General features: G+C 38.9%; 1 protein-coding gene across 2 annotated transcripts in view; it reads left to right on the top strand.

Annotated features, from left to right (window-relative positions):
* Positions 1–23,743, top strand: part of myom3 (myomesin 3) — a 57,811-nt gene that overhangs the window by 28,754 nt on the left and 5,314 nt on the right. For both annotated transcript variants that reach the window (XM_079691279.1, XM_079691280.1), the window contains 16 exons: positions 3,049–3,232; positions 4,126–4,300; positions 4,841–4,962; positions 7,135–7,322; positions 10,361–10,487; positions 13,880–14,061; positions 14,766–14,877; positions 16,242–16,398; positions 17,161–17,267; positions 17,545–17,589; positions 17,813–17,949; positions 21,386–21,530; positions 22,012–22,071; positions 22,593–22,660; positions 23,199–23,309; positions 23,591–23,678. In XM_079691279.1, the coding sequence (XP_079547405.1) occupies positions 3,049–3,232; positions 4,126–4,300; positions 4,841–4,962; positions 7,135–7,322; positions 10,361–10,487; positions 13,880–14,061; positions 14,766–14,877; positions 16,242–16,398; positions 17,161–17,267; positions 17,545–17,589; positions 17,813–17,949; positions 21,386–21,530; positions 22,012–22,071; positions 22,593–22,660; positions 23,199–23,309; positions 23,591–23,678 (2,008 nt within the window). The remainder of the gene's footprint in view (positions 1–3,048; positions 3,233–4,125; positions 4,301–4,840; positions 4,963–7,134; positions 7,323–10,360; positions 10,488–13,879; positions 14,062–14,765; positions 14,878–16,241; positions 16,399–17,160; positions 17,268–17,544; positions 17,590–17,812; positions 17,950–21,385; positions 21,531–22,011; positions 22,072–22,592; positions 22,661–23,198; positions 23,310–23,590; positions 23,679–23,743) is intronic.

Below are 23,743 nucleotides of genomic sequence, written 5' to 3'. Positions count from 1 at the left end.
ACGCACGCACACACACACACACACACACACACACACACACACACACACACACACACACACACACACACACACACACACACACACACACACACACACACACACACACACACATACACACCTCAGATCCTTGTGCTTTCTTGCAGAACTCCATGACGTTTCTCTTTGCCAACTTGTGCAGCAATAGTTCTTTTGACGTTTTTTCCTCAGTTATTAAAGTGATGCAATATTGAGGGGAAGGGATGATGGGAATCAATGATATGAAGTTTTGATAGATCACAAAAGCTCCTTCACTTTCTCTTCAGGTCTAAAAAAGCCTGAAAAGTTCTTAAAATAAAACTCAAAGGCAAGGTAATGCATTATTCATGTTGTAGGAAATCATATTAGATGAATGATTGAACAACGTTCAAAGACAGTTTTATACCAGTTACTGCTAAAAAGTAATGCTTGGTTATCCCAGGCATGTTTTAGGTCCCTCCATGTTCATCCTTATTCCATATTTAAATTCACTGAGACCAATGGCTGCCTTGAAAGAGGGAAATGTGTTTTTTCTTTAAGCCTGTGTCATTGATATTTTCATGCAAAAAAAGCGATGTGATGTTTTTCGTGCAAAAGAGGTTGCTTTTAGTGATAAACCAACACATTTTTGACCGCCTTTTTGTTGTTCCCTTCAGCCTTGCAACGTGTTTTAGCGTCTTTGAGCTCATTGTTTTGTTTTTTACCTGCTTTCTGTGCTGTCAGTTTGCCAGAAACCATCTAAAAATGAATGCTAATGTTACTCCGAATATGCTGGATGAAAGGAAAAGACAACCCAGCTGCCCCTTATAGACGCAATGAGGAGGAAAATGACCTCACTGTGGAGCTTTTTCATTAGTATAGAAATCAAGAAAACACACACCGCACACACACACATCTACAAGTAAGTATTCACTAAGCTAATGCAATCAGACACAGACATGCTCTCTCTTACACGGAAACACTTGTACGAGAATAAATGTATTCAAACACTAAGCACCATTGTAATTAGTAATACCTACACACCCGCCGAACACAAGGATCCATTTTCTTGCATCATCGGTTCCTCTCGTCGCTCGCTGGGTCTGGGCAGTCCGGTGCTGGAGCCAGAGCCAAATGAACTGCAGGCTCCTGACCACAGCACTAATTAAAGAGGCAGGAGGAGGACTCGCACACACACACACACACACACACACACACACACACACACACACACACACACACACACACACACACACACACACACACACACACACACATGCATGCATGCACACACACACACACACACACACACACACACACACACACGCACACACGCATGCATGCACACACACACACACACACACACACACACACACACACACACACACACACACACACACACACACACACTTCAACTAATGTGATGTCAGTTTAAGTGGGAATTTGCGGACTCATTAAAAGTGAGCAGACCTTGATGTTGATCTCGCATTGAGGTTTGGGATGTCTTGTCTTGAAGAGATTTTACTTTCTAACTGCTGATATACCAACCGGATATAAGGCCTAATTGTCTGGTTTGGTTTAAAGCATATAAAAGTACAAATTAAAAAGCTTATTTTAGTTTTAAGTTATGGTGCAGTATTTAAATGATGCATTAAAAGCAATGTCTATAAAAGAAAACTCGACTTCAATTTCATTTTTACTTCCAATATATCAAAGTGTCTGACCGTTTCCTCCTTTTTTTTTACAACAATAAAGGCTTTCGGCTCTCCAATATCAACCCAGACACTCAACCGCTTCCAACTCCAATAATCAAAAAACTGCCACAGGAAATATATTTTTATTGGATTTTTATAAGTAGGGTAATAAAACTGTCAAATCTGTCAATGGCATCTGAAATTACTGAAGTCTGCTGCTTCACTTCCGCCTATGTAATGAAGGAAACATTCAAATATCCCTTTCGCCCTTGAGCAAGCACTTTATAGTCAGTGATTTCTTCAACGTACGCTTTCCTTTGTTGGGTTTGCCTTCTCAAACCGGGCGTTGGAGAAGTTAATGTAATGTAAGAAATGTAAATGCAGATTATGAAATACAGAAAGTTAGCACCATATAGCATCATTATCAAAAAGGATTCATTTACAAAGATGAAGAAAATATCTCAAGATGAGTCATTGGTTGTCCACAGTTTATTTTAGTAATGAATAATATAGTAGTCATTAGAATACATTTTAATTAGCCATGTGTTTTTCCTTTTACGGTTGTGGTTTTCTATGATTTTTCAATTAATTGTTTCATACATCTTAGCCTATACCTTGAAAAGCGAACTATAGATACCATACAAATGTATTAAAGGTAGGGTAGGTAAGAATGGAGAAACCAGCTCGAGTGCGCTGGAATTTGAAAGTACGCAGCTGAAAAAAATCTGCCCCTTCCCTTCAGAGCCCCTCCTCCAACACACACGAACGCGCACATGACCAATGAGGGCACGAGATAAGTTTGTGCACGAGATGGAAGGCTGACAGGCAGATAGGCCATCCAGTTACTTTAGCCGGGCCGGCTCAGATGATTGGTCGTGCTTTTTACAGCGCCACGGCTTCCACAGATGACGTTTTTAAGTATTTATTGTCAAAGCATTTAATGTATTCATTGCTATCGGGATGTTAAGAGCATTCCATGGAATATAACAACAAGTGTTTCTGAAGTGAATTACCTACCCTACCTTTAATGTCCATCTGTCTTTTTCGCTATATCTTATAGCTATAGCTAAACATTTTCATATGTTTTTGCCTCCTGAATCTGGAAATGTATTCATATTCTCTGCACGTTAAGTGGCCTGCTCCCAAACTATACAATCTGCAGTCGACTAAAGACAAGTGTAATCGTACAAAATCAGAATGAATGATGGGACTTTTAAAGAGTATTTGGCAGTCTTGGCAGGTACAATCCTCCAGCCTATTTAAAAGGAGCCTGAATAATGAGAATGTCCTTGAGATATATGTAGATAGGGCTTTTGAATCTTGTGGGATTTTGTTGGGTTTCATGTTGGAATTGGATCAGTCCCTGGCAGGGAAAAGCAGCTGGGAGATGGCCAGTCTGGAGATGGAGGTCAACTCTCCGCGGTTCCCCGTGCTCGACCTGATCAAGGGTCAGCAGTACCTCTTCAGAGTGCGCTCCATCAACAGGCATGGTGTCAGCGACCCCTCGGAGCCCAGCGCACCCATCTCCTTGGGAAAACAAGAAGGTGAGAAATGTGCTCGTGCTTTAACTCTGCAGCTTGTAGAGGTCGATGGCATCTTGTAGGAGTACTCGACTGAATGAACTGCACTGTTAGTGTACAGTTTTATTATTATTATTATTATGCTGCTGTGTTTATTGTATTTTGTAACTCTGGCACAACAATTTCCTTCGGGATAAATAAAGTCTTAACTTATCTTATCTTACTGTAGTGGTGCACAAATAGATGATCATGACAGCTTGTGTTCACCCCGGGCTTTTTGAGATTGGTTTACTTCCTGTCAGATCATTTGTCTGGTTGTGTTAGGTGCTACATTTGCAGTTATTCATTAGGAATGACAAATAATAATGAGAAGTGTAGATACAGGGAGGGGACTACGGTGAGTTTTGGAGCCTGTCACTCAATTGAGCATGGAACAAGTTTTAGTACTGATAGTGTGGTAGTTTACTAATGCAACAATACTATTTTACAATACTATGTGACTGATGCAGAGGTATATTCTCTAGAAAATCTGTTTAACATTATATTATTATTATTATTATTATTATTATTATTATTATTATTATTTAACAGCCATGTAATGTGCCAACTTGAGTTGATTGAATAAGGTCTTTTAATAACCTTTTCATTTGGATGATTAATGTAATAATTTCTGAGGATTTGCTTATAAATCAATATCTGTTAAGTCACTATCTATCGCCGAATGAGGAAACACAATGGTTGTTGGTCAAAGACAATGAAAGGACAGACAAAGTGTTCTGTACTTTGTTTAATGTGCTGAAAGTGCCATGTCTGCAAAAAAACAAATGAAAAGATTTTGAAAAAAAAGTACAATGAAAGCGAGATCCTTGAGAGTGTAACTACATTTTACCTGATGTCCTGTCCTCTGACCCGCTCAGCGGTGCCGGCTGCTCCTCACTCTGTGATGCCCGTCAGAGACACGGACACCTCGGTGCTGCTGCAGTGGAAGGAGCCCGAAGAGAAAGACGACGTTCTGGGTTACTACCTGTACTGCAGCGAGAAAGGCAAACAGGACTGGAAGACTATCAACAACAAGCCTGTGACCAAAAACAGGTAACGGGCACATATGTAAAACATTGTTTCAGAAAGTGTGGTTGTAATATTTCTGATTGTCCACAGGAACATCCAGCAAGGTAATAACATTAAGTTTGTTGTAACGACAGCTGAAAACATATCTTTTTAGATTCGCTTTTAATTAGCGACATCCCCCTTTAATATATGTTTGTATTGTTTTAAAGTTTTTAATATTTTATTGATTTATTATTTTTGTCTTGTGACACTTTTTAATGAGTGGGTTATCGATGACCTTGCGGACTATTATTCTATTTATTTTGATTATTTCTCTTGCCTACTTTACCTCCTTGTATTTCTTTAAACCTTATGTTTAATCGAGAACATTTGCTGCATGTGTGCAAATCAGGTTTGAAGCTTTTAACTGTATTGAGTTCATGTTTTCTTGTTTTGTGTGCCATATTGTGAAAGCACTTAGAGCTGCACACTGTGTAGGAAAATGGCTGTACGAATAAAGCTTAAGTATTATTACTATAAGTGGTGGTGACGCCTGTTTACTCTGCCTGAACTTCTTCCCCTCAGATTTACAGTCCACGGCCTCAAGAACCGACAGGAATATGTGTTCAGGGTGAAGTCTGTGAGCCGGGCGGGAAACAGCAGCTACTCAGATGAGTCCCCCCCCATCCTCGTCAAAGCAGCCATATGTAAGTAAACCTTAAACGTCTCTAAACAAACGCCAAATGTATTTCTTTAAGAGTTGTAAAAGTCACATTAAAGTGAAATATGTCAGTGTTGAATCTATGAGTCAATGCTCTTTCTTGAAGGTTTTAAAAATACGCTTTATTCAGAATCTGTTATGATCGCGGAAAAGGTAGGACCCAAATGCAAACTACAAAAAGAGGTAAAAAGGTCTAGAAAACAAAAGCGAGCTTTATTTTAAAAGCTGATGGCAAATAACATGGCATAAAACACAAAGGTAGCACAAACAAGATACAATACCACAAAACTGACCATGACTGACATGGAGGGAGACAGGAAAAACAATGAACCGACAAGGCACACAGGGGAAGACAAGACTAAATACAGGCCGTTTCTCAATCTCGAGGATTCTGGCTTCCAAGCCAATTAACAAAGGATGCTACGTCATCGAGTGCCGCCGAAGGACTGTTCCAATCTCCAGTATACTTGGAATTCCACCGAGGCCACGTCCTTGGTTTGGGGGAAATTTCGAGGCTGCACATGGGTAGACTCTGCGTCCTTAAAATCCCCACAATGCTTTGCGCACGGACCAATTTCAAAAACCCTTGCGGAGAATTGCTGAACCGACACAGCGCACATTAAAATGTAAGTATAGTGGCGTAGAACATGTGTTGGTAAATATGTTACTTTGTTGCATTTGTTATCACCAAAAATGTGTTTCGTGAAAGTAAAGCAAGTTCATAATTAGATAGACATCGTGAGGTATTTATGTTCGGTACAGTTTATGTTGAAACCGTTAGAGAGAGTGGCACACTTGTTAGCCTGTTCCATTCTTCTTCGTTTTCCAAAGCCGTGGCTTGGAAGTGTACTTGCTTCGTTTCTGAAGGAAGTGACTTGGAAGTACGCGACTACCAAGCCAGCATCCTCGCGATTGAGAAACGGCCACAGAGAGGGGTAATCACAGGACAAGAAACAGCTGGGTAAGGGAGGCAGAAACACAAGGGCAACAGGTGAACACAATGAGACAATCAGACACTGGAGGAAAACAAGAGACAGGGAGAACAGAACAGCAAAACAAAACCCATTACCAGACAGACAAAACTAAAACCGTGACATAACACCAAGATCGTGACAGAATCAGAATACCTTGATTTGTCCCACAGGTATTCTGATTCTGAATAAAGCATATTTTATTTATTATTATTTTATCCTCAAAAATACTCAACGCCATACAGAAAAGAATACAGATAGAAACATGTTTTGTTCAACTTTATAAAAGAGACGACTCAACTGTGCATTGTAGCTTAGATTTAAGCCAAAAGCACATATGTTCTTGACTTGTGAGGTCAAATCATTTAACATTTTTGCATCAAAGGCCTTGGCCAACATCTAAATTGTATGCCTCCTGAGCGAGTACATTCTCAAGCATTTTCTAAACAGGCATATTTATCTGTGTAGTTTTCTTTCATAGCCTTTCAGGAGACTTTTCTGAGAATGTATTGTCTGAAGTTTGAAAGCGTGTAAGCTTTACAAAATACTTTCACCTTTTACCCTCGACATGTTTGCAGCTTTTCAGGTCAAATAGAATATCAATGTGTGTGTGGGCATGGGCAGCTTTGTTGTACCACTGCTACATTCTTGAAATGTTACTCTTTCACGTGTCAGTCTTCATATGTTTTGTTATGTGGCCTTCACCAGATGACTGTAGGCTGTATGGACTTCTTTTATTGTGGTGGTTTCATATTTTAGCTTTGTGGAGCCGTTTCTGACGAAGAGATTCTGACCCCTCTGACTTCCTGTGGTTTAGTCTCAGATAATGTTCTCTCTGCAGCCCGTAAAGCTCTGTAATGATGACTCATTTCACTCACTACTCACTCACCAGAATACTCTCACATCACCTCTGCCACTCAGCCATTACCTGAGGGATAAATGGCTGCAGCACAACTCTTTGTGAGGCATTCATATTTCATCAAGTAGAATGAGTTTAATATTTCTTTCATTCTCATTCGGGGAGGCTCAATATGGGCCTAGAGTTATCAATTTGCAACTCTACTCGGCCAGGGAGTTATTGGCATGTTTCAGTCTATTTAGCAAGAAAACTGCCGGCTGAGTTTTGTTCTCTTCCATCACCTATCATTTCTTTTTTTTGGTTCTGTTTTTGTTTCTGCTTACTGCAGCGGTTCCCTCTGCTCCCTCTGCCATCGCCCTGCTGCTGTGCACCGGGTCAGAGATGGTGTTGGGATGGAGGGCCCCTGCGCGTCACGGGGGAGACCCTGTGCTCGAATACTACCTGGATCAGAGGGAGAAGGGCGGGAAAACGTGGAGAGAAGTCAACGTGAAGCCGGCCAAAAAGAGGCAGTTTAAGGTCAGAAATGCTCCAGAAGGGTGCAATTACGGTGTAGTGTGGGACTAGCAGCATGTCTGACTGCCACTCCACCACTTTGGTTCAGAGGGGAATATCTCAAAAACTGTGAGGTGGATTTCTATCATTTCTTTTACAGAAATGCATGGTGCCCAGAGGATGAACCCTAATGACTTTACTGATCCTGTCACTTTTCCTTTTAGCAACACAAACAGGTTGGGAATGAGTATTCAGATCATTTACTCAAAAACGAGTATACAAACTCTGTTACAAGGTCCCACATTCAAAAGGATACTCAAATAAGAGTGTTTAAGTATTGCAATCAAATGATAAGTATACAACCAAAAGTAAAATGACTTATTATGCAGACTATCAACATTCAGGATAATAGATAATAGGCCTATTGCAATATTGTACTATAATCTATCATTTCACAGATTATGGCAGGATTAGTGTTTTGATTGCTTTGTAGCTCAATCCATAACAGTACAATATCATAAATAATTTGTTGATAATTAACAATATGACTATGTAAAGTTACTCATAACTCAAATCATCAAATAAAGTGGAGTTCATATTGTTACATACAACTGAACCACCTAAAAAAAGTACAAGTAGATCATAATCAAACAAAAGTACAGTACTTAATGTAGTTATAACTTTACACCACTGCAAAAAAAAAACGTTTTCCTGTGAAACACCTTCAGCCCAACACAATGCACAAACATGTATGAAAACAAATTATTATTAATCAACTTTTTTGATGAGAAAAATAACCATTAAAAATCCCCTTTAGAGAATTCACTCCTCAGCTTGCCGCCAAAAAGGGCTTAAACGTTTTAATATAATTAATCACGCTGCTATAAGTTACCTCTTCATTTGGAAGTGGCCTAAAAAAACAATGGAACAATTGGCTGAAGCTCCCTCATCCACATTGGCTGTGTCACTAGGCAACAGGCAGTGTCCATGGAGACCTGGAAGAAAGTAAAATCTTGAACCTGTCTCCAGGAGATTACAGGTGCTCTGTAATTAGACATTGTGCAAATGTGTTACATGTGAGTGGTTGTTTTTTTTTAGCTCCTGGGGACAAACAAAGACAAAGCCAATTAGAAATAAAATGACTGTCGTACACAATGTGAAGTTCAGAGACTTGAGGATCGGAGACCCTTCTTCTCCCAGAAGGAAACCTCTGATGGGAACTAGTAGCCCCCCCTTTTGTGGAAAATGAATCATTTCAACAACTTCAAATCGTCAAAGAGCAGTCTACACCTCTCACATTAGCTGTTTTGTGCCTTTTAAATTAGGTTGCTCACCTCCTGGATTTAACATTTGATAAGTATTTAATATTATCGATGTTTCTACAGGTTGCAGTTGTGCAGAACATTTTCATTTTGTCATGAAAGCTTTCACAAATGTATCGGATGTCTATGATACTGGTTCCCTACAACAACACCACAAACAAATACACTATACACTGATATCAATAATGCAAAAGCACCAAAACAACCCTTTTAAAAATAGCTATTTACAAGTGAAGGCCCCCTAAAAGCATTATCAAAGATCCAATTGACTGATATAATAAAATACATCATGTTTTTATTTTGTTAATGCATCAAACTACTTAATACATTTAGAGGTGTAATGTAACTGGTAACCACATAGACGGATTAAACATGAAAAAGGGCCCACCAATCCAAAAATGTTGCGGACAACTGTTTATTTTATAAGCTTCACACGTTTGAATGTTAAATCCTGACCTCCAATGTAACTGTTAACTAAAGCTCTCAGATTAAAGTAGAAATTACCATATTTTCCTCTAAACATATTGGTTAAATTGTGCAGTAGTAGTGTAAATGTTAGTTACTTTCCATCACTGCCAACATTGAATACAAAGGTTACCAGTAATGCTTTAATGTGATGTCATAATGTCAGTCAGGTCATGATTTCATTTCATGCCCGCTCATGTAACTTTATGAAATCAAAAAATATGTTGCACATTAATCAAATGCAGCCTGTTCGCCATCTAGTGGAGGACGACGGTACTTCCCTAATTATTTTGGCAGACAACCTTTGCATTTGTCTTGCAGGACTTACTGTAAATTGATCAGATAAGATGGTTGTCGTTCTATCTAAATGTGGCTAGGGGGAGATCTATAGATAATGAAAGGTGGGGGGGAAATTGTTTTTTAGATAGCGTCTGCTATAACAGTGAAATAAGCTGCCTCTGGTTGAGTCAATTAGTGGCGGGGAGAGAGCCTGCAGCAGAACAGGTTCACAACTGTTCACCGCGGCGATAAGGGCCTTAAAGTCTAAGTGGCTGTGAATAGGAAGATCGATGGACAGATCAATACGGCTGAATCCCTTCTCTTCCCAAGCCAAAGTGTCTCTGGGGCTCAACAAAAAATGCTGTGACAGCAGCAGAGCTAACACATTGTTAAATGCCTGCTTCAGTATGGAGAGGTGTCACTGTACAAACAGGGAACTTTTTACTTTTACAAAGTGCTAACTGAGCTCTGTTTTCCTCAAAACATCCACAATGCCAGAATGCATTATTTTTCTTTTATGCGTAGGGATGAGTTTTTATGCTGCATATACCTTTTTGAACAATGCTATAAAAAAGCGAGATGTTTACTGTCAATAAGAACAATTAGAAATCACTTATAATATATGTAGTGTATAATAATAAAGACAAATTAGACAAACCATCCAGACATACTGTATACCCCAGGATTTTAACTAAACAAACTTGAAAAACATAAAAATTATTATGAAAATATCAGGGTTTGGTCAAATCATTGAAGGACGTAGGACTAGAGATGCGGGCATGGCTACACAACACCGAGTTAGACCTCTGACGTTACACGAAAAGAAGAAGAAATCATTGAAGGGAAAATTGAGATTTCATTGTTTTTACTTCATTGTAAATAGAAATGAAACTACAGACTTTGGCTTAAGTTAGATGTGAGATGTAGCACATTTAGGTTTGTCTGATCACTACCCACATTTCCCCAGAGTGAATCATGCCTGATTTATATTCTCAGGTTTGTAACCTGACGAGTGGAGACTTCTACCAGTTCCGTGTGTTTGCTGCCAACATGGCCGGCGTGGGGAAGCCGTCCGAGAGCAGCGAAGCTTTCCTCTGTGAGAAGTGGACCATGCCAGAGCCAGGTGAGGAGAAAATGTCACTTTATGTTAGTTCATACAATAAGTAGAACATGTTTAACTTAAGAAATGACTGAATAGATATCTGATCTGCACTGTAGGGCCGCAGAGTACGAACAACATTTTAAAGTTTTAAAACACATACTCTGCTATGAATAATAATTCGTATTGTAATATCATGAAATGAGTTTTTAAACAAAATAGCATTATAGTTCCAGAATATATAAATGGACATATATGGACCCCTTATACACCATTTAAATAAATCCTTGGTTTTTGAGAAAGCAAATATTTAGAATTGTACAAGTTGAATTACTGCCCACAAGAGAACTCCTGCTTCACTGACAAATCCATTCTCAGCGCAGGTGCATTGGAAGGTTTTAGTTTTCCACATCACTCTCGTGCTGGGTGCATACTTGACCAAGATGTGCTTCCATTTGCTTGTTAATGCTTGTTTTAAGCAAAAGTCTTAGCTCAGAGAAACATTCCTCCTTTAGTAAATAGTTATAAAAACATATGTCTGTCCGCAGAGTGAAGGTCAAACACCCAAGTGAAGCAACCATAAGATCTTCTGAGTAAGGGGGACTTTAACTTTAGAAATCAATAGTTTCCAGATAACTGATTAATTCGGAACATTGGGTATTTAAGAGTTTCCCATTACCATGCTGACCTGCAGATTTTTCTAAAGGCTGTGTGTTCACAAAATAAAGGTTTATTGACTTCAGCTTGGAAAGTGAGACAAGACGATCCATCAACTGGACGAGCCATTAGCACTCACTAACTGTTATTTTTTATTTAAAATCACACCCTTAAAAGTGCATATGGTCAACTCCCAACAAAAACAGGCCATTTGCATATTATGCCATTCAAGTGCAAAATGGAGACAGAGGTCAGCATTCAAGTGCAATCAGTAGCTGAAACAGAAGCTAAAGTGAGTTTGAGGTACTGGAATTCATTATTTGTTGAGTATGTTTTGTCCTTTAATATTGCTTTGACTGAAGAGCCCTTGAGCAAGACCCTGATCTCACTATCTGATGCTCTGAGAGGTGGTGAACAAAAACAAACATGAGCAGTAAATTAATGATTTAACCTTTAGTTAGTTTGGATGAAATTAGATGGATTGAATTGTCCATATTAATGTTAAAATATGAAATAGAAATGTGTAAAGCCTGTGTTGTATTCTTAATGCTATAAAACAACGTTTAATCATGTTGAGTTTTCTTGATAGAAAATTATATATATTGTTTTATTTACATCTTTACTGCCTTTTCATTGATAAATGTTGTAATTAAGTCTCTTTATAGGAGAATATTACCGCCATATTAAGATAGAGATCACATGAAGAAGGTATTTCAAGGTATCTGAAGAAGTATTTTAAAAACTGGAGAGTTTAGGTGCGTTTTCAGGTATTCATTCCCTAAGAATCTCATATAGCAAAACAAATCTATAAAGGAGAAGGTTGGTAAAAACTGAAGAAGACGTGAATGGAAAAAGACACATTTTTAGCAAGCCGTCATTATTTTGACTAACAGACAGAAAACAATGTGTATATAGATTGAGAGTTGCAAAATAGACCTGTAACAATACGTTTTCCTTCCCCATTGGAAATTGCATTGCATTATTATTAACACACATTCTGTATAGTATACACACACACACACACACACACACACACACACACACACACACACACACACACACACACATACACACACACACACACACACACACACACACACACACACACACACACACACACACACACACACACACACACTAGGGCTGCTCAATTATGGCAAAAATCATAATCTCGATTATTTGGGTCAATAATTTATATCACGATTATTAAAAACGATTATCCATTTACTTTGAAACATCCATTTATTGAAAAGAAAAATTGGAACAGTATGTTTTTAACAGTTGATTACCCTGAACTTTAAGAATAATTCAACTGAAAAAACAATAAAATAAATAGTTATAATTATGTTGTTTTCATAATCGTTGCAAGCCAAAATTGTAATTGTGATTCAAATACGATTAATTGAGCAGCCCTAACACACACACACACACACACACACACACACTCACTCACTCACTCACTCACTCACTCACTCACTCACTCACTCACTCACTCACTCACTCACTCACTCACTCACTCACACACACTCTCACTCACTCACAGACTCACCTGCAGTGTGGTGTTTCAGGTTCCGGCCCCGCTCCTATCAGCCTCTTGTGATATTAATATAGAAAATGGAGGCTCTCTCATACATGCCACTTTTGAAGCGCAGCTCGTTAATCTCTGCAAATGGGCTTTCCTCTGTGCCATTAATAATTTAAAAGTGACCGAAAATCATTAAGAAAATTAACTACCAAGTGCCGGCAGGGAGTCTGTGGGGGTAGATTAAGAAATGTGACTGTACTCGTTTGGACTTTACTATTAGTTCTGATCTGTTTTGTTATGACTTTCCAAGAAGAAGTGTTCAGTTAGTTTCTGATATGGTCACTCAGGGAATATACTATTGTTTTATAGCTGACACACTCTGCACGTTAGGATCTCCTGCAAAAATCCCTGACCCTGTTACACTTATGACTATATTTTATTGATTATTTTATATTGGTTTAGACAAAATCAGATTAGATACAGTAAGGTTAGATAACATTTGATGTACTTTAGCAATCTGAATTTGGTAAAATTATTTTGTTTAAACTACAGCAGTATAACTATGCATTGCATGAGTTAAAAAATAAACAGTAAATATATACATCCACAGTAGAAATATATATCTATAGACAGTCTTTAGAATACCCAAAATAAAATATAGAATTCACCATAATAGACTAACCTACTACTTATTACTGATTCAAACGAGCCGTCTAACGCTCATTTTCAGGTTTTTTATTTATATTATGTGCCTTTACTGTTAACATGCTTTAATGTTCAAAAAGTGATGTAATGGGTTGGAGCACTAGCCAATAGAAGCGCGAGTGTTATATAGTGATGTCACTATGTAACGGGAGTAAATAAAGGATTACAGTGGAGGCGTTTCAGACGGGGGGATTGTGTGGGAGAGAAACAGCCTCTCGACGGAACACAGGGATTTTAGCCTTAGCAGACCATTAAGTACAGGAAAGGTAAAAACCCAGAAAGTATAATAGGCCCCCTTTAAGGATACTTTACAATATGCAAAGTAGTTGCAATGGTTTGAAGTTCAATTGAAATGGAATGGGGTAGAGTGTGAGTACAATTTGTAAAAAAAGATTATTGAAAGGAAACGCAGTGGTATAAAACAAACGACGAAAACTATGAAGCTATGTCTTCTCTGGTAGCCTCCTGAGCTGAGGTGTTTTTCGAGGGTTTTTGCTGTGGATTATTTCTGCTCCTGCTCCTTGTCCAGGTTGCCCCTATGACGCGGAGGTCAGGGAGGTGAGGGCCGGATCTCTGGTGCTGCTGTGGGCCGCCCCGCTGTACCAAGGTCAGGGTCCCGTCACTGGATACTTCCTGGAAATCAGCGAGGGCGACCAATCAGACAACTGGACTACTCTGAACGAAAAGCCGATCTCTGACACACATTACAAGGTGAGTGAAGCTCGAGGAAAGAGGGATTTAGCCCACATTGCTGTTTCCTTCCAATTACATTTATTTTACAAGAATGTAGACCACTACCGACACATAAAGTAAGAACTTCCTCAGGTGAAGCTGTACAAATAGTTTTTACAAGCTTTATGTCAAGATAACAACTTTTTAAATCAGGATGTGTGTATTATCTGATCTAGGAATGTAAAGATTTCCTGTATTGACGATAACTCTAGTGTATAAATGAAATATTGATTTTATGTTATTTAAATACACATAGGATCATTTCATGAAAAATAATTCAGCCTCTCTTGAATCATCTCTGTTCCTTACTGTTGTCTCCTTCCCTAACAACTCACACACACATTTGTATAATCCATTACACAAAGTTAAAGATGATTTTGACTGACAGAATTACAATTAATTTCTTGAAGAATCGTAATAATATTGTTATGTATTTTTCTGACATAAAAAGGTTGTATTGTTAATCATAAATTGTGACAGCCCTCATTCCTCATCTAACTCTGATCTAAGTGTATTTAATAATTGTATGAGCATTTGTATTATTGTTATAACTCTAAAACTAAAAATCCAGCCTGCTCCAGTATTTCATTCCTTTCTGTATTTGTGGGTCCAAATGCTGAAATAGCCAAGATACTTTATGACAATAGTGTGTAAATATTTGATGTGTTTCTCATGACTTCCAGGTCTCAGGTCTTCAGGAGGGTCACACCTACCGTCTCCGTGTGGCGGCTGTCAATCAGGCTGGAGTCGGTCCCGCCTCCCTGCCCACCGAGCCGGTCACAGCTCACACCACAGGTCAGCCATCATGCCTCCAGAAAAACTAATATTATAATATATATTTGAAAGAAATCCCCCTGCTAGGATTGTTGGAGGCTCTGAACCTTGGATATGATAATAGGAAGAGCAGCCACTCTCCAGTCTGTGGAGGAGTTATTTATTACGACAAGCTATAAGGGACCTCTAGTATCCTCAATATACACATACAGCATGATAAGTGCCTTTTAAAGGATTAGGTTAACTCATATTAGCCTCCTAGCAGGGGGTTTAGTGGGAAGAGAGATACTCAGTCATTCTCATTTCTGTCTGTTAAATATGAAACTGGATGATGAGACAGTTAGCTTAGCTTAGCATAAAGATTGGAAACAAAGGGAAACTGAATCTGTCCAAAGACTTCTGGCTCCAGCTTCATATGCTGTGGCGACTGGTCATTAGGGCACAGCCCCACCTAGTGTCAGCAGAAAGTATTTCAAATAATAATTCCAAAAAAATGCAAATAAATGCAAAAGAAATACATCTTAAAATATATTTTAAGATCATGTTTAATCATCTGATTCATCTGTACATTGCTGTTTTAGTCTGTGTTCTTCTAATTAGTGTCTACAGTGTGCCTATTGAGCCGTTTTGAGTGACGTTTGTCAAGCCCATGGTCAAGCCCCGATCGAGCCCCTCTCTCTCACTGTCAAAGTTAACCTGTACTGTAAAAACGACACTGCGCATGCTCAGAATATTTTTCTATTCAATGTGTGCGGCAAAAAAATAATCACCATAGGGGCACTGTGCTGGCATACCTACCAAACGTCATCTCATAATTCAGAGAGCTGATTGGCTGTAAGTACGTGTGCTGCGAAAATAGTATATAGTTGTTTGTAAAGAGACGAGAGAGAGCAGCGTATAGCGATTAAAATCAGTAAAACGGAAAGAAAATGAATGAAGTTGAACTACTTCAGCTTTGGTAAGTTCATTTTATGTCATCTTTTGTTGATCTTCTGTGTTTTGCCTATAGGCTATTGCTCTGCTGGATCGATTGATATTGTGACCTTGAAGCTTATATATACACATCTAAGTTGTTCGTACCCCACCACTTTTGTACATATAACAACGCCACTGTTTATATGTATCGGACAAACGTAGAGTAATTTGAATCTAATCACGTAACTCTTTGCAAGGAAGCAAATTTCCCAAAATGTCAAACTATAAACTTCCTATGTCCATCCGAACATTGAGAAAATTGGTTTTAACCAGAGGAGCTGTAGCAAAGAGACATTTACATCATAGATAATTGTAAACAAAATGCAACCATTGGAATCTTTTTATCAAAAATATATTCAAAATATGAATCAGGTTTTGTTCACAATGCAGCCCACCCTTTCATCCGTTAGGTGCACAAAACATCGAGATTGGAGTGGACGACGATGGTTTCATATTTCTGGGCTACGAGGCTGAGGGGACGGACGAGGAGAGCAAGTTTCTGTGGAACAAAAACTACACCGAGCCCATTGATGCCCAAAGAGCTCAGGCAGAAAACACGAAGTGCGGGTAAGGCAGACGTGCAGCATGGACTGTACGTCTTTGCTCGTTTCAATCCAAAACACCTTTGGCAGTAGGCAAGAACAATAGAGGATGTTTAGAAGAGCTCATTCAAGTTGTCAGAAATGATTTTTACCCTGCAACAAGGAATACCTTGACTTTTTCAGATTTTGTAGATATTTGTAAACAGAGTTGGGATAATGTTTTGCATGTCACAAGTACAGTATGTCTCAAGTCTTTGCATCAAGTCCCAAGACAAGACTAAAAAGTCACAAGTCCTAAACATTGAGTAAAGAGTCCTAAAACACCATCGAAAATGTGTCTGTCGTTTTCAAGTCTTTGGTGTTAAAGTCCAAGTGAAGTTGCAATAAAGTAATATTTGTTTAAAGTCATCAAATATGTAACTTTAGTCTGAAAACTGTCCACACCTTAGGTTTTTAAATTCAAAATGGACCAGATCAATTGAATTTGCTCTGTAAAGCACTTTTTTTAAACTGTGTGACCCCAACTAAAGGCCTGTCTCTTTTAAGTTTCCCATTTCTTAGTTTTAGGGAAGCACGCCTGCCTACTGCCTTGCTTATTGACTTATTGTTAATCAATACCTCAACATTTTAGCTGGATGAAAGACATAAGGATAACTCTATTGGGACAGAAAGACAGCTGTTATCACATACCAGCACCTAAGTCACATGGTGCTGAGGACTGACACATAAACAAGAATCCCAAGCTCCTCCATAGACCCCTGAGTCTGTTCTCCAATGTGTCCCTCAGGTCTGTCCTCACCTTCTCAGACCCCTCTGAGGAGGATCTGGGTCTCTACACCGTGGAGACCAGCGACAACCCAGACCTGTCGTCCAGCTACGACTTCACGGCTGAAGGTAAACTATTGGAGAGTAGAAGGTTAAACCGTCTTGTCTAATTCTCGACTTTTCCTCAGGCACATCGACAACAACAGTTCAGCCTCAGTTGTGGCAGCATGAAGAGCTTTGGACTTTTAATTTTAAGGGTTATCAAGTTTTTCCCTCAAGCAAATAATTATGCCTCTCACAGCCACTTCCACAAGGTCACTGGTTTAACAAAGCGTAGCGATCCCAATCAACGTTCAGCTCCCGTCAACATTTAATTAACCTTCAGCTGCTGTTTTATTCTCTGCAGACCTTGAGAGACTCAAAGAACTCAGCTGGCAAGTCAGAAATCCACGTACGTACCAAAGACATTGCACTGTTTCACAGAGAATGATGATCCGCTGATGTGTAAAATACATATATTTAATTTTAAAGGTAGATCTTAAGCTGGTATCCGAGTCATTTTCTTCATTAAACTTGATACATGTAAAGGTTGACATGTAAATGGAGCTAATTCGAACACATGGTGTACATTCAAAGCTAGAGCACGTCCTGTGATGTTTTGTGTTTGCTGACAGTGATAGATCTGAAGTCGGGGTGGCAGGTGGAGGTTTCTGAGAAAGGTGAAGTTCGTCTCTGGCTTCAGACTGAGAGCCTGAGTGACGAGGCTGAGCTGCGTCTCATCTTCAACGACAAAGAAATCAGCAGCTCTCCGGTAGGAAACGCTGTGTCGGTGTTCCTGAGCATGAATCTAACCTCGTCAGGGCTAGGATTTGATATCCACAGTTCTTTAAAACCAATCGTACTTTAAAGTATTTTGGGATAAAGACACAGTTATGCTTATATTCTAGTGTTTCTTTACTTCAATGAGAAAATGGCAGAATCCTTTACCAGTAGTTTTTTGGATCAAGATATGATTGATGTTTAAAACGATTGTACAAGATGTATGTGAGGCCCATCCTGCCTCGCTAAACCATAACTTAAGCAAATCATGTCACCACTGCAAAAGGGTTAAAGTTTGCGAGAGATACTTAAAGGTGGGGTATGTAATTTTGGAGAAACCAGCTCGAGTGCGTTAGAATTTGAAAATACACAGCCGGAAAAAATCTGCCTCTTCCTTCAGACTTCCTCACAGAGCCCCTCCTCCAACACACACGAACGCGCACATGACCAATGAGGGCACCAGATAAGTTTGTGCACTGATGGAAGGCTGACAGGCAGGTAGGCCATCCAGTTATTTTAGCCGGCTCAAATGATTGGTCGTGCTTTTTACAGCGCTACGGCTTCCACAGATAACATTTTTTAATGTATTTATTGTCAAAGCATTTAATATATTCATTGCTATCGGGGTGTTAAGAGCATTCCATGGAATATAACAAAACGTGTTTCTGAAATAAATGACATACCCCACCTTTAAGTTAGGTTAAAGAGATTTACGTGGCGTTAAACACTGGTTCTTACATTTCCCATGACTGTGAGTTGTTAGCAGTTCTAGAAACTTGAAATGTTCTGGTAATCTTCTCAGATGGTTGTATTAACATAAATCTTTCAGGCTCAAAGAGTTCCAACTCTCCAACATATGTAAAAACAAAAACAAAGATGTCCCCAAAAAAGAAACACAGAGATATATTTGGTGTCATATAACTCATTTGTTCCTTTTTACTTAATGATTAAGCATCTTACAACCCCTCAAGTTTCTTTGGTTGTGATCTTTTGGACTAAACTACCTTTTATAAATGACAGCTATTTGAATCTCAGTGCTTCCTCCACCGTAATAAAATGAAATTCAGTCTGAAAACCTTCCCTTTTTGAAGGTTTAAATATGTAATTGAATATCCAGTCAGCTATTTAATGTGCAGCTCTAAAGTCTGTCTATTTAGTGTTGAAAGCATTTCAATCACAGATGTTCTGCAACTTTACCAAGGTACATTAAATTAGTGTGCACCTGCATGCAGCTGCGATTATGACAAGTCACTATGAATCAAAAACAGCAATTAGTGTTGTGATAAACTTCCAGGAAGGCAGCTAATGGAGGCTGCCAACGAGGATGAAGAGCAGGTGTGCACGGCAGCACAAAGGTCTGGAGACTGAGCTAATAAACAAAGTCTGTGAGCCTTGAGGAGCATCTGAGCTTAATGTGGAAAGGAGCAACATCTGGTACAAGTGTCCATTTTGGTTAGATGCCCAAAATGTAAAGGTGGACAGCTTTCTTATTTCGGTAGTAAACTTTAAGGTAAGGTACGTTTATTTATATAGCACATTTCAGACGCAGAGGGTATTCAAAGTGCTTTACATGATTATTTCACAATAAATAAACATAATGGAATAACAGTTTCATAAAAACAATGCATTAATGAGATATCAAATAGTTTAAAAACGACATTGTAAATACGGTAAGTGCTAAAACAAGTAAAAAAGCTTCTGGGTGTAAAAAGTAGTGTTTTTAGTCTCGACTTAAAAGAACTCAGCGTGGGTGAAGACCTCAGGTTTTCTGGAAGTTTATTCCATTTGTGGGGAGCATAAAAACTGAAAGCAGCTTCAGCGTGTTTGGTTCTGAGCCGGGGAACAATGAGTAAGCCCGCCCCCGATGATCTCAGAGCTCTGGGGGGCTCGTAACAGGGCAACATGTCAGACATATATTGGGGTCCCAAACCATTTAATGCTTTATAAGTTAACAATATCATTTTAAAATCGATTCTGTAAGCTACTGTTAGCCAGAGACCTGAGTACTGGGGTGATGTGTTCTACTCTTTTCAACTGTATTCCATGATCTAATATTATATTATATTGATTCTCTAACACTGTAGCAACTGTAGAAATATAAGGAATGATCTGTGAAATGACATATTGATAAAACACAAACTCTTTTATTGTATTTCTTTTGGTTCTTTTTCAAGTCGATCTGTTTGTATACTTGCTCTAATATGTGTTTCACATATTTCAACAATGACTTCGAAATTCATTTGCTTTCATAAACATCTTCATAAAAGCCTTAGCTATTTGCAAACAAAACAAAAAGCTATTTCACAAACACTCTCACCCAATGACGAAATAATGGAGTGCTGCAGCAAGGGCGGATATGGAGACAGTGATTTCACCTGCCAATTTAAAGGGCGGTCTAAACCGAGATGACTGAAAATAAAACAATATAATCATCAAGGAACATAAAGTGATGTGAACAGAGCTCTCCAGCATCTGCATGCGCTATGACACAAAGTAAAAAAAATCTCCAATGCTTTCAAGGTTATTGAACCGTGCACTGGTGTGTCCACAGAGAGTGTGTGTGTGTGTGTGTGTGTGTGTGTGTGTGTGTGTGTGTGTGTGTGTGTGTGTGTGTGTGTGTGTGTGTGTGTGTGTGTGTGTGTGTGTGTGTGTGTGTGTGTGTGTGTGTGTGTGTGTGTGTGTGTGTGTGTGTGTGTGTGTGTGTGTGTGTGTGTGTGTGTGTGTGTGTGACTGACTGTTTTATATCCAGAGGCTTCCATTTGGTTTTTATTTATTCCATTATTTCTCCATATCAGAGCTCCATCTGAACAGTACTGATTATGTTATTTCTAAATGAGCACAGCTGAGGTTTGCAAATTCAACAAGCCATTTAGCTGATTAGGGGCCTCCGCTCGCCGTACATCACAAATCCCATCCGAGGCTTATCAACATTCAGGACACGCACTTCTCTTGATGAATATAAAAGTCGTACAAATATGCTTAAAAGCTGCTTCCTGTTTGTTTGTTTGTGTGTCTGTGTGTGTTAGGAATCTTAAAGATCACCTATTGTGCAAAAAACACTTTTTCATGTCTTTTATACATCAACACGTGTCCCCTCTGTGTAAAGAGATTCTGGAAGTTTCAGGAAGAAAGATTCTCTCTCTTTTTGTCCTGATCCATTTATATAAAAACCTGTCTGAAAATGAGCTGATCAGATTTTGGCCACTTTATGATGTCATAACGATTATTGTTGTAGGCTTATGTAACCATTAGCCAATCACCAACAAAGCCAATCACTCCACCCCCACCTTACCTGACTCTCCTCGAGCCAAACACTTCAGAGACATGTTTTGTATATATCTGACATGTATAATATGTTGATGAAAAACAGTATAATAGGGGACCTTTAATATTTGATCCACTCTGTGAACTTCTTCTCTCTTCCGTAGCACCGTAAGATCACCTTCGACAGGGCCAACGGTCTGGTGGAGGTTCTGTTCGACCAGCTCTCTGCGGAGGACGAGGGCTCGTACACGGCGCAGCTGAAGGACGGCCGCGCCAAGAACCAGTTCACTTTGGTCTTTGTGGATGAAAGTGAGTCCGGCGCCAACAAGCGTCATATTGGTTTTTGTTTAATACCAGAATCATCTGGAAGAGTTTCATTTAAATAAATGTCTGTTAAATCACCATCAGTCACTAAACAAAGTAACACAATGGTGAGTAACTCTCATGATTTTGACGATAGCCTTGATGTTTAGAAAATAAATGTATTGATTTCATGTTAATGATACACATATGATAATGTAGATAATCCACTGGATAATAAATGTTCACTTTTCTAAAGTTATGGATACAGACTCTGCCTACCCTCCCTTTTTTTAGTGCAATCAATTTGCCAAAATAGAGACCAAATACACAAAAAGCTAAGATAATATGAATTTGAATGATTTCATTATTATATGTTGAGGTTATTTTGGAAATAAGAGCCTTTTTGGAGCAACCGGTTATCATTGGTTCTCCCCATGTGAATCTACTTGTTTGTAATGCTGTCTGATATTGTTTGTGTCTCTGTCAGAGTTTCGTGAGACGCTGGCCCTGGTTCAGAAAAACCGGCGTGACCATAAGAGAAAGTCTGGTAAGAACCCTCCAAACTTCAGTAACACACTGCTGTGTGATAAATAGAATCACCTCTACTAGTTGCAATGGCTTTTTGATCTAAAATATAAAGAGACATCTGTTGCAAATAGAAAGACAGGACGCTTTCTGTAACACTGAACTCTGTGTTTTCATGACCTGAGCTCTGAGATGTGATAAGGAGAGATTTACCACTCTTTTGTGTATATAGGCCAATGTCCCAGTGCCCGCTTGTGCAAACACTCAAATATTCAAAGTCCACATAAAAGACAGTTTGTCTCTCACCTGCAGATTAACATGATGCAAAACATATTTTATAGAGGGACGTGTTTATTTATTTCATGGTAATATAAATGTTCCCTCTCTTATTGCAGGCAGCTTCTCCCTGTCAGTACTCTTGTGTACCACACAGCCATAATTGATGTTTTATGATGCAAGTGTGATTCATCGGTTGCTCTGAATAAATGATGGTCTGTCGGCCACTGCTTCTAGATGGTTGATCATGTCTTCTGTATTCCCAAGGACCGTATTTCGAGGAAGACTTGTCGTGGAGCGTAAATGAGGATTGTGAACTGGTTATAAAGTGCAAGGTACTTTTTTCAAGAATAAAAGTGCTAATTTCCGTATGCAAAGTAACCTAACATCATATTAAGAGCCTGGAACAGTTGATACATCATTCAGAGGCAAGTTAATGTTCTACTTGTAATAATAGATACATGAATAGTTCGGGGACTTCATGAAGTTGTTTCTGCACCAGTAAACAAACAAGATATAACATATTAACTAGTGGACTTTAGACAAACAGGTTTTTATTACCTTTGATCAGAGCGAGGCTAGCAGTTTCCCCCTGTTTCCAGTCGTTATGCTAAGCTAGGCTAATGGCTTGTGGATTCAAGCTACATTTTGCATGGTCAGAATAACAAGTATTTTCATCAAGTTTTTGCACAGAAAAGCAAACAAGCACATTTCCCAAATATTAAACCTTTCCTTTTAAATTATGTTATACAATATATGTTAAACCAGTAATAACAGCAACTATTATAACACTGGTTTGCATTCGTAATGTAGATTTTATACGTACATTACAATCACTTTTTTATTCAGGTATGTGTTTTCCTCCATACACAGGTGACCAATACACACAAGGACACCTCAGTGAAGTGGTTTAAAGAAGGCGTGGCGGTGACGCAAGTCGTGTACGACCAGTCATCAGGAGTCAGCACTCTCACCATCCCACAGGTACCTAAAATGATTCTGCTTTGTCTTCAGACGGGAATAGGTGGGAAGTTTAGAGCTCAGGGAAATGTGAGTCAACATTAATAATTTGTAGCTGGTGCAGTGAGAGGAATAAGATTAACACACCGTTGATGTTTACACTTTTTTGTCTTATTCGCTATTATTTAGTGTGTATTCGGTTAAATATAAATATGAATTGAAGGTTTTCTCCAGAGGTATCAATATTTCATTTGAGAAGCTATGAATATTTTTTATTTTAAAAACAATGCCTGGTCATTCCTCAGGTCACAGAGAAAGAGGCAGGTTCCTACAGAGCGGTGGTGACAGATGGGAGAGGAGAGGATGTCAGCACCTTAGAGTTACTGGATGACGGTGAGACGTGACCTTGTCCCCAGAAAATTGAATTTATTCCTGTGTGGCACAAACGGTCCATTCAT

This window comes from Notothenia rossii (genome assembly GCF_949606895.1).
Source record: "Notothenia rossii genome assembly, chromosome: 7".
NCBI lineage: Eukaryota > Metazoa > Chordata > Actinopteri > Perciformes > Nototheniidae > Notothenia > Notothenia rossii.
This window is presented reverse-complemented; position numbering and strand designations above follow the sequence as displayed.